Consider the following 12144-nt stretch of genomic DNA (forward strand, 5'->3'; position numbering starts at 1 on the left):
ATCGATAGACTTGACACAACCTAGGAAAGGATTCGAGACCCTGAGGATATGTCGTAGATCTAACATTTGTAATCCTAGGAGAAAAAATAGCAAAGCAGAAAATGTTTAAAGAAACAGTGGTCAAAAACTTTCCAAAAATATAGACAGAAACCAAAAGCATAGATAGAAGACACTCTGAGAACACCAGGAATAAATTATACACACACACGCACACACACAGCATATTTTATTGAAACTGCTGGGAACTAAAGACAAACAAAAATTCTTGAAGACAGCAACAGAAAAAAATGACTGATTATCTACAGAAAAATAAGGATAAGAATTACAGTAAATTTTTTGTCAGAAATCATGCAAGAAAGAGGAAAATAATAAAATCTTAAACGTAATGAAATACTACTGTCAACACATAATTCTAGGTCCAGGAAATATATTCCTCAAAAGTGAAGGAGAAATATTTTCTCAGACAAAAATGGAGGGAGTAAACCAGTAAGAAAAAAAAAATGATTTGAACAACACTATCAACCAATTTGATCTAACTGACTTTCATAGATCACTCTACTGAACTACAATAGAATACACATTCTTCTCAAAATCACATGGAACACATGCCAAGATAGACCATATTTAGGCCCATAAAACACACCTGAACACATTTTTAAACATAGAAATAATAAGTGTTTTGTCAGTCCAATGTAATTAAGCTAGACATCAATAACAGAAATATATCTTAAAAATTACAAAATATGAGGAAATTAAGCATCATACTTTTAGATGACCTATAAGTCAAAGAGGTTGTCTCAAGGAAATTAGAAAATATTATTTTTGCTGTTACAACATCCAGTCAAGATGATGTTTCCTGAAGTGTCCTAGCTCTCTCCTTTACTCCTACCCTCATTGGTGAGGCTATGCCATATATTTATATATACTGTTGGATTCATTTGTCACAGGCTGTATTCCATCTTAGGTTTCTGCAACATCTTGGTTTACTTCTATTTTTAATTTGCAATTAGCAGTATTCACTCTTAAAGCTTAAGCCTTCTACGTGTTTTGGCAAATGTATGTAGTCATATATTCACCACTACTTTATCATATGTAAGGGTTCCATCATGCTAACATTTTCCATGTATTGACCCTCTGTAGTAAAAAACAAACAAACAAATGAAAAACTAACAACGTCTTTCCTTTCCATCAACTCTAGCAACCACTTAGTAGGTTTTCATTCCCATAGTTTTGCCTTTTTTTCTATTTTCTCCTTATATTCATTCCTTTCTTTGTTTTTTTCTTTTTTCCCTTCCCTCCCTTCCTTATTTTTTTTCTTGTTTTCTTCTTTTAGTCATTTAAATGATAGTTAGTGAGTACTGTTATAGACAAGGAAATATATGAGAAATGCAACCCAGCAGATAATAAGTATTAGGTTGGTGCAAAAGTAATTGCAGTTTTTGCCATTAAAAGTAATCATATAGTGACATCATTAATATAAAGCATTTGTAATGTAAAGCTCCAAAGGCACTATGGTTTTGTAAATGAAGAAGTTGAAAACCTGTGTTTAAACTTAATTGATCCCCTATTTGAGAATGAAATACTAAAAAACAGGTATTGTTAAACTCATTATTTTATGATTAACAGGATAGGAAATCAGTAGATTATGTTCGACAGTTGAAAAAAGAACAGATGATAAGCATATGAGTAACTTCTTTTGTTAGACACAATCTCTCAGTCCACAAACGGTAAGTGATTTTAGAAGACCGATGAACCAGAACGTGTCCTGCTTATTTGTAGTCAGGGAAATAGGGTGCCTTTTCATCCATGACGGACTGCTATGCTCTTGAAAATGTCAAGGAATTTAATTTACAAGAGAAACATTCTGCAAAGATATGTTACTAAATATGTTGCCATAAGTATGCAACTCATTGGCAAATTTTTATAACGTGTTTTTGTTTTAATATTTTCCTAATCTCCTTCAATTACAGGTAAAATCTTTAGTCATCTTTCTATACCAATGTGATAAACTTGAATCTGAAGAGTCTTTGGCAAATTGTGAATGTTTGTGTTCTAATGGCAAAAAGGAGCTGTAATAAATGCTATGTTCTAGTTTAATTTATGAAAATAAACTATTAGGCCTAAAATATATGGAATAACTTGAGAATTCATCTGAATATCAGATAATGTTTTGAGTACTGGATATTCAAAGTGGAAACAATGCTCACATTTGTTAAAAATAATAATGTGATAATAAAATAATATTCTATTTAATAATATAATAATAATGGTTACATTGATAATAGGAAATTTAATAGTAATGTTAATTGAGACAAATATGTAAATTACACTGCACGTAGCTGCTTATTTAATTATAGGCATTAAAATCATCACTATTACTTTTGCTACAATGAACATTATCAAAAAGGATGAATCACAGAGGAACTTCTAAAAAACGTCAAAAGAGCCATTAGCTTTGAACTAAAAGAAGGTCATACATCCTTTAAAACTTGAGTGAATTAAAGTTATGTTCAGATTTAGATAAAATTATTGATGTGTCCTACTAAGAAGTGGATAGTGTTTATGCTCAATGGACTCAGTGTTGTCTATGAAGTAGAAAGGAAAATTGTTTCTGGTAAGATAAGTTTGAAGTTTAGGGAGAGTTGAAGGCAGTTAACACTAATGTCAACAAGAGTTTGATAAGATGTCTTTGGTTACCAACACAGTTTAAAAAACATAAACTTACTTTAAAATTCATCTGTTTTGTGGAATGGCAGTAGAAATCAAATTCGGAGTTTTGTGTGGTTGCGTGTTTTCCTGGTAGGGTTGGCTAAGTGTAGGGGGGGCAGAAAAATTACATGAGCTATCAAGATAATATTTAACATAATCAAGCATGAAGTCTGGGCTGTGTAAGAAAGGAAGTGAGACCAACGGAGAGTAGAAACAATGAAATGTAATCAGGATTTTAGTGGATGGGAATGAAGTGAATGGATTCTATGAAGACAAAGAAAAATTCTCTTAACTTCTACTTATATCACCTTTTCAAAATATATGTCATATGTCAACTGAAAATCCCTTAAATGTTCAGTTGAATAAGAAAGGAAGTAATGCTAAGAGGAATTGGATAGAAAGGAATACAATGGGAATTATAAAGGATTGATGTATTCTATGGGGTCAAAGATAAAGTCTTCAAAATTTAAAGGTTTTCACTCATCGATGACATATATCATATAATGTTACTCCCCAATGGAAACTCCTGTAATGTATTCCCATTACAACCAAATGCTTAACAAATAACTTTCATCCCTATCCCCTCCTTCCTGATCTGCTTTCCTTATAGCTTTCCCCATCCCTCCATCTTCTCAGGATGTGTTGACTCTCTTGGAGCCCAAGTATGCCTCAGAGCCCATGTTTGCACCCGTGTGTTTGCTTTTGCTCTTTCTTCATTTGGTGACACTATTAATGAGGAGTCTTGAGAGGTTTATAGTCTTAGCGGCTGACTCCATACTTTAGTCTGACAGGGTGGACTGAGAGAGGAGGACTGAGGGCTCTGGTGAAGGTTTGAGGTTAAAATTGTGGCAAATAATAAGCATGAATAAATCAGAAAGATGGTAGAATGATGGCTAAATAGTTCTGTGAGCCAAGCCGTGGTGGGAGAACATAAAACTTGTAGTGTTCTATGTTATTGGTTATGATAAATAAAATTGAAGCTTCCAGAAAGTGTATATAAAGCATTTTGGTGGTAGACAAGCTAGTTTAAAGTTAAGTTAAATAACTGCTTATATTAGCATCAATAGCCTCGGTGGTCAATATGAACAATAAAAATGCTGATTATACACCAATGAATCACTTGAAATTTTATTTTGAGGGGAAAAGAAATGTGTTTTTGTAACTCAGAAACAGTGGTAAAAACATCTTAAGTAGTCATCAACCTAATGAAACCACAATGCAAACCCAACATATTCAACATGAACTCATGGGAAGGGTGTACTCAATTCAGGAAATACTCTGCAGTCTTCTTTGACTCAGTATTCCTGTTTTCACAATAAGCCTGTCCAAACTTTCCAGGCAAACCTAAAAAGAAAAAAGTAAAAAAAAAAAAAAAAAAAAAAAAAAAAAGGCAATACTGGACTTATATATTACAGAAGATAGTTTTTGTTTATGTATACACACACACTTGTCCATCTTAGTCTGACAGAATGTTATTTATAACTATTATGAGTTAACATTTTCTCATGCTTAAGATAATTCATGGCACATAATATGATTTTTAATAACTGTCTGTGTTTCTGCTTGATAGAGTCAATACAGTCTATGAGGTAGAAGGAGAAATTGTTTCCTGGTGAGATAAAGTTAAAAAGTTTAATGAATAAGTTAATAGCAAGCTTATTCGATCTAGCATGCAAAAATAGCATTGTTATTTATTAATGGTACATATGTATATTTTCAGCCAATTTTAAAGGAACATTTTAATCTTATTTTCTAAGTTGCTTATTAGGCATATAAGATATTACTGCTTCCTATAATTTAAGCCTTTTGATCTAATTGGAATGTAGATTTTGGTAAAATAAAGTTTTATGTACAATGACTTTGGGGTCATATTTCAATAAATCATTTTAAAATTAAATTCTTCAAATTACACTGTACTTTTTTGGCTTCTCTGTTTCTTTTGTAATTTTTCTATCAATTCAATACCTTCTGCCTCTATTTCATCTCTGATTCATCACTTGAACTTGTTGTATTATTTTATCCTATCTCTAATTAGCAGTTAGACATTGTATTGTCATTTCTGTGTCTTTGTCAAAAAGGGCTTTAATGAAGGTAAATTTGGTATCATAATTCTGTATCTCTCAGGTCTCTCACATCATGGGACATATGATAAGCTTTTTAAAAAATGTAGAATAAGGCCGGGCGCTGTGGCTTATGCCTGTAATCCCAACACTTTGGAGGCCAAGACGGGTGGAACACCTGAGGTCAGGAGTTCAAAACCAGCCTAGCCAACAGGTTGAAACCCTGTCTATACCAAAAACAAAACAAAACAAAACAAAACAAAAAAACAACTAGCAGGGCATGGTGGCGGGTGCCTGTAATCTGAGCTATTTTGGATGCTGATACAGGAGAATTGCTTGAACCCGGGAGGCGAAGTTGTAGTGAGCCGAGATCACGCCATTTCACTCCAGCCTGGGTGACAAGAGTGAAACTCCGTCTCGGAAAAAAAAAAAAGTGGAATAAGTATGTGAATAATGACAGTAAGAAATATTACTATTTATAAAACACAACTGTATTTTTAACTCTTATCCAGAACAATTATGGTATTATTTTTGTACACATGAGATTACTTTGTGAAGCTGCCTGACACTTTTTCATTATCAGGAAGGCCAAAATAACATAATAAAGAAAATCAAGTTTGTACAATGTACTCAAAGTCAGAAAATATCCTCTCAAAAAAACCTTAACGTGGCCTTTTGGGTGCAGTTCGGCATTGGTAGTAGAGCATTTGAGTCCTAGGGCTGGAAATCTGTATTCGATTTTTTTGGGCTTTTTTATTTTCTCAGGATTATCATGAACAATTTATTTAACCTCCATTCCGCCTCAGGTTCTTCATCTCAAATCAATTGATACTTTGATTATGGCCATTCTTTCAGGAATAAGGTGGCATTGCATTGTGATTTGGATTTGCATTTCCTTGATCATTAGTGACGTTGAGCATTTTTTCATGTTTGTTGGCCATTTGTTTATCTTCTTTCTAGAACTATCTAGCCATGTCCTTAGCCCACTTTTTGATGGGATTGTCTGTTTTTTTCTTACTGGTTTGTTTGATTTCGTTGTAGGTTCTGGATGTTAGTCTTTTGTTGGATGTATAGATTTGAAGATTTTCTCCCACTCTGTGGGTTGTCTGTTTACTCTGCTGACTGTTCCTTTTGCCGTGCAAAAGCTCCTTAGTTTAATCAGGTCCCAGCTACTTATCTTTGTTTTTATTGCATTTGCTTTTGGGTTTTTGGTCATGAAATCCTTGCCTAAGCCAATGTCTAGAAGGGTTTTTTCCCAATTTTCCAGAATTTTTATAGTTTCAGGTCTTTGGTTTAAGTCCTTAATCCATCTTGAGTTCATTTTTGTGTAAGGTGAGAGATGAGGATCAAATTTCATTCTCTCACATGTGGCCAGCCAATTATACCAGCACCATTTGTTGAAAAGCGTGTCCTTTCCCCACTTTATGTTTTCATTTGCTAATCAAAGAATCAAAAACAGTAGATATTGGCATAGATGTGGTGATCAGGAAACACTTATACACCGCTGGTGGGAATGTAAACCAGTACAGCCACTATGGAAAACAGTGTGGAGATTCCTTCAAGAACTAAAAGTAGAGCTACCATTTGATCCAGCAATCCCACTACTGGGTATCTATCTAGAGGAAAAGAAGTCATTATTAGAAAAAGATACTTGCATACACATGTTTATAGCAGCACAATTCACAATTGCAAAACCCTGGAACCAACCCAAATGCCCATCAATCAATGAGTGGATAAAGAAATTGTGGTATGTATATACAATGGAATACTACTCAACCACAAAAAAGGAATGAATTAACTGCATTTTCAAGGACGTGGATGAGATTGGAGACTATTATTCTCTGTGAAGTAACTCGGGAATGGAAAACCAAACATCATATATTCTCACTGATATGTGGGAGCTAATCTATGAGGACACAAAGCCCTAAGAATGATACAACGGACTTTGGGGACTTGAGGGGAAGAGTGAGGTGGGGGGGATAAAAGACAACAAATACAGTGCAATGTATACTGCTCGGCTGATGCGTGCACCAGGATCTCACAAATCACCACTAAAGAACTTACTCATGTAACCAAATACCACCTGTACCCCAATAACTTATGGAAAAAAATCAGCTGATAGTATTAACTACTTGATAGGTTTTTTGTGAACGTTAAATTAGTCAATATAGGCAAAGGCTTAGAATTGTAACTGGTGCACTATATGACCTCGATAAGTTATTATTACTATTATTATTTATTGTTTTGAAACCTACTTTGTCATGGTAGAAATTTGTGTTCAGGACACATAAAAAGAACAAAGCATTTAAATTAAATGAGACAGAATTCTAGGATAGGAGATAAACCTGAATGCTGCAAGAGCAAAATAAGAAAAATAAAACATGACTGCACAAAGGGCATTGTAATTTTCTTGAGTTGCCATCATGGCTCTAAAGCCAAAATTCTCAAAGAAAGAAATTTAAAAAATAAGCAAAGATTTTTGTATAAAACATTAATTTTTCCAGAGAAAATGATGCAGGAAATTTGTCTTAAATGGCTTGACTTGTGTATGAAACTCTCTTGATATTGCATATCTTTTCTCAAACCAAAGTGCCAGGTCTGAATTTCTTGGCACAACTCAAAGATGACAGGAAATCATCTGTGTGAATACTATGCCTGTGACAATTTTCACTCAGAGCCATTGCTTCTGGCTGAATGTATCATTAGCTATGGAGGAAATGTACTAAAATTTATATTTCAAATATTTATGAAATATGCATGCAAATTACCCAGACAACTTACATTTGTGAGTCAAAAAGATGAAAGCAAAATTTAAAATACTTTATAAACCAAAATATGATTTAATTAAAGTTGAAAGTATATTACTTAATAATGTTATTTAATATCACTTTCTTCACATAAAAGTTATTGCTTAAATTCTAGGCCTAAAGGCACTTACCAAAGTAAAGTAGAAGCAGTGAATTCAAGAATCTTAAAAATCCCTCTTTGAAGAGAAAAGACAAAAAATTGAAGAATTTTATTTAAAAAAATGTACAGGAACAAATCTCCGTCTCATATGCAAATCATAGGTACTAAATTCTGATTTTTCTCAAATTATATGGAAGACATTTTTAAATGCTACATGCATATCTAAAAAACTAAATCGTATTTAAAAATATCCAGAGAAATGATGTGACTTGCCTAAGTTCAAAAGCCTATTTATATTAGGTCTCCCGATTCTAAAACCCATGTTGTTTATAATACATTTTAGTTCTCTGGGTTCAATGTCCTGTTCTCTCATTCATTCTTCATGTCAGAAGAAATGTTTCCTAGGTCAAATGTCTTTTTTTTTTTTTTGAAAAAAAAAATAAGATAAAGGATAAACGTTAACTAGCACTTGGTCCAGCTACTTTTTACAATTTCAGATACTTTTGTAACATTATTTTTATTTATTAGGCTGTATTTGCATTATGACTTATTATTTGATTTCTAGCTTAGACATTTTTATTTGTTTCAGCTTCTACTTGAGTTTATTGGAATTATGTCAATTTCATGCCCCCAGCTTACTTTTAGCATAAAAGATAACAATTTTTAAGTTGCAAATAAAAAGAGAGCACTCACCAGAGCAGGGATAACTTGGTAAGCATTTGTCTTCATGTTTTTCCATGGTTCCACAATTTTGCGATATTGATATTTTACATATTGGGGCAAGGCAAACTGATAATATTGGTTGATTTTTTTCTAGAGAAAATATATAAATAATTATCTCAATGTCCCATGAATCAGAGAGACCTGAACATAACCAAATGAAGCAAAACTTTATTTGGATAAATTCTACATTTTACCAAATGAATCTAATTAAAGGAAAATTGATTCATACAAAATTAACTCTATGCTTACATTTATCGAATTAACTGTAGGAATAAGAAAATTCTTTGCTTAATTCAGACCCCAAAGCCACAGTGCTTGAGTGAAAGAAATCAAAAACAAGGAAAAATAAAATTAAAAATACATGTAAAAAGGCAAGAAGATAATTTCTTGACCAAGATAAGTGTTCCCAGTTGTGGTTTATTTTCTATTTCTGGTAGGAAAACCCTGGTCCTCAGAGTCATATAGAATGTGTGATTTAACTTAGTGGAACCTATGACACTGAGCCAGTTAATCTCTCTGAGTATTATTTGTCTTGCAGAAGTAAAAGAATTAATACGGAAAGAGTACTTTGTTAGCATAATGCCTCACATATATTTTATTATGAGTACATATTTCCCTCTTCTATGTTCTATTTATCTATATAGATTTAGCCACAGATTGTTGTAGGGATTTAAGTTGGAATTAAATACAGTGGCATCTTCTTTTAGGCTAAGTTCTCATTTTTACAAAGTGGAAAATCAATGGAATTTTAGAATTGCCATGGAATAATTGTTGGGTGGATACTTAGCAATAATGTAAGTGGTACAGTTGGCGAGTGCTTCTGTAACCAATTTTAAAAGTATAAGAAGACTTTTATACAAATTAGAACTTGGTAAACATATATATATATATTTTTTTTGGTCAAGAGGATTGCAATTTGGCAGTTTCCAAGTAAAATCTAATCGTGCTACGATTGTATGGAAAATTTACCAGATGGTTTTGGTAATTCTTTGCTTCTTCAGTCAGCTCAGTTTTCTGCTAATAACAAGAATAACTGGCCATAACATACAAAAGAAAATGTTTTGAGATTATATTTTATTAATTTTGTTTGAACAAAACTTACTTACGTCGGTGAATACTTCAGTTGATTCCTTAGGGAAAGAAAATGAATAAATAACTTCACTTGGATAACCCAATAGTAATTTTTGTCCATATCATAATAATATAGAATTAGGGCTAATTATTTTAATAATTCAGGGTCAAGCTGTTACTACCAAGAAACACAGTCCTACTTTATAGAAATCTGTTCTGAATTAAATTAATGTAAGTATACATTAAAAGGACATATCCTGTGTCAACATAATGGTACCTGACTGAAAATACATTTTATTTCATATTTTCCATTTACCTACATTGTTCATATAATGTCAAATTTCCATGTAATTTGGGCAGATGCAAAAGAGAGAGAGAAAGAGAGAGAGGAAAAATAATTAAGCCTACTGAGGTGTGTGGCAAAATCTGCATGTTCTTTCTTGGAGGACCAATGTTTTTTAGATTAGTGTCCATAGGCCCACAGTTTGACGTGGAGAGAAAGGGTAAAGCATGTTTCCCAAGGCACTAAGAAGGAAGATATTGCTTGCTTTGGGCCCCAGGCCACAAGATCCTGTGCCACAATTCATACTTCATCTTCTCAAGACCCTTTCCAACCGTCCTCTCTCACTTGGCGCTTTCTCTCACAGCAGGTGTTCCCTGAACCTGTGATTTACATAACTTGTAACCCAGTCCAGTATTCAACTCTTAAACGATATTAAACTATAGTGAAGGCAACTGACAGAATCCTGATTTGACTGTCTTATTTTAAAAATTCATTTTTTCTAATGTAACAGAGGTCAGACATATATTATCTGAAAGTGTGTGATAGAACAGCTACTCTTGACCGTGTAGATGGTTCATTCCAGACCTCTAACATGACTTGGAGTCTGTGTATGTTTTACAAGGGTTTTCCTTTGTTTCCATTCGATATGTCAATAGCATAACACCTAATTTTCTTAAAATAATCAGTCAACAGCAAGACACAGAGTATTTCTCAATGAACTGGTTAATTGTTTGATTTTTAAATTATCATTTTCCTCCCTAGAGATAACCTACTAGAACATTATTTGAGAAATAAAAAGTCTAATAATCAAAATTTTAGAATCAGGGCAATTAAATACTTAGCAATATATTCTTAATATTTGTGGACAAAAGATCTTTTTTATATTACAGCAAAGGTATTATTATGATAGGTGAAAAAGACTAATTGCAATAAAATTTTCAGTTCAAAAAATGGTAGAAATCTGTTTTTTAAAAAAAGAAAGCAGCAGCAAAAAACATAGAATACTTAGGCTATGTGGAGAACTCTTGCTAACATGGAAGATCTTGACTGAAAAAAATTTAGGTCAATTGAGAAAATCACAGTTAAGGAGTAAAGAGGATTTTTATGTAAACTAAAATATTACTCAATTTTATTAAAAGAGGAGAATTTCAGGAGTATTAATATTTTAATGTTTAGTTTTTAGAAATATGAATCAAATACAGCTTCATATAGAAACAATACTTTACCATATTAACAGTCTTTTTTGGTGTTTCCTTAAAGGAAGAAAACAAGAATTAGACACATTGTTCTCAGTGTATTGATTATACATAATTTCCTCCTGGATGTACGGAGAAAAACTACTCTTTTGTAAAGAAGAAAAATAAAAATAAATTTATTTGTAATGCTTCTTTTAATCACTTTTTTTAATCTCTAAGATCTGGAAACATGTAAGGGACATGGTATTTGCTAAATACAATATTTCTTAAATAAATAATAATTGAATGAATGAATTTTTCGTAAGAGTAATTTAGGAAGCACATACTTTTAGGCAACTCATTTAAATGATTTTGATAATTGCATGTTTATTTAAAACATATATATAATCAAACTTGTGAGTTAAGTATATATAACGTTTCTTTTATTTTTATTTGTATTTTTTAAATTTTTGAGACAGAGTCTCTCTCTTGTCGCCCAGGCTGGAGTGCAATCATACTCTCTTGGCTCACTTCTACCTCCGCCTCCTGGGTTCAAGTGATTCTCCTGCTTCAGCCTCCCTAGTAGTTTGGATTACAGGCACCCGCCACCATACCTGGCTACTTTTTGTATTTTTTTTAGTAGAGATGGGGTTTCACCATATTGGCCAGGCTAGTCTCAAACTCCTGACCTCAGGTGATCCACCTGCCTTGGCCTCCCAAAGTGTGTGAGCCACCGTGCCCGGCCTAACATTTCTTATTATTAGCAATAACAAGTTTTGAAAAAGCATAATTTCAGGAAAAAATATTATATAAATAATAGCTTGGCTAGAGAACAGGTAAGGGGAAAAAACAAATTGGCAAGTTTAAAAGTTTACAAGAATGAAAACTTACAGGAAAGCAAAAAACTAATTTAGAAGATTCCCTTCCCAGAGAGGATCTGGCTTCGGAGAAGCAATGCCCTTCAGAGGATCATTAGCAACAAATCTGGATGCTGATCTCTCTTTCCCCCCCTCCTTCGTGAAATTCCCTCTTTGTCCAAGGCTAGGGCGAGGGCTGTCTCTACCCTGCTGCTGCTTTACTGACCACAGGCAAGATTTCTTTTTAGGGCCTGACCTCCTCCTTGCTTCTTACCTCAGTCTCAAGTCTGACTTATTTTTTACTCTGTGTCACAATGAATACCTTCAGAAGCGGAAAAATCTCTTCAATTGCCTCTGTA

General features: G+C 33.1%; 2 protein-coding genes across 5 annotated transcripts in view; one reads left to right on the forward strand and one right to left on the reverse strand.

The window, feature by feature from the left end:
- The window catches only part of CSN2 (casein beta), a 183136-nt gene that overhangs the window by 36691 nt on the left and 134301 nt on the right, over positions 1 to 12144 (forward strand). The gene's annotated exons all lie outside the window — the stretch shown is intronic.
- PRR27 (proline rich 27) overlaps positions 5239 to 12144 on the reverse strand; it is a 46845-nt gene continuing 39939 nt past the window's right edge. For both annotated transcript variants that reach the window (XM_078002656.1, XM_078002657.1), the window contains 5 exons: positions 10980 to 11006; positions 9502 to 9529; positions 8370 to 8489; positions 7708 to 7752; positions 5239 to 6385 (listed from right to left, as the gene is read on the reverse strand). In XM_078002656.1, coding sequence (XP_077858782.1) covers positions 6264 to 6385; positions 7708 to 7752; positions 8370 to 8489; positions 9502 to 9529; positions 10980 to 11006 — 342 coding nt within the window. In that variant the 3' untranslated portion in view covers positions 5239 to 6263. The remainder of the gene's footprint in view (positions 6386 to 7707; positions 7753 to 8369; positions 8490 to 9501; positions 9530 to 10979; positions 11007 to 12144) is intronic.

This window comes from Macaca mulatta, chromosome 5 (assembly GCF_049350105.2).
Source record: "Macaca mulatta isolate MMU2019108-1 chromosome 5, T2T-MMU8v2.0, whole genome shotgun sequence".
Taxonomy (NCBI): Eukaryota; Metazoa; Chordata; class Mammalia; order Primates; family Cercopithecidae; genus Macaca; species Macaca mulatta.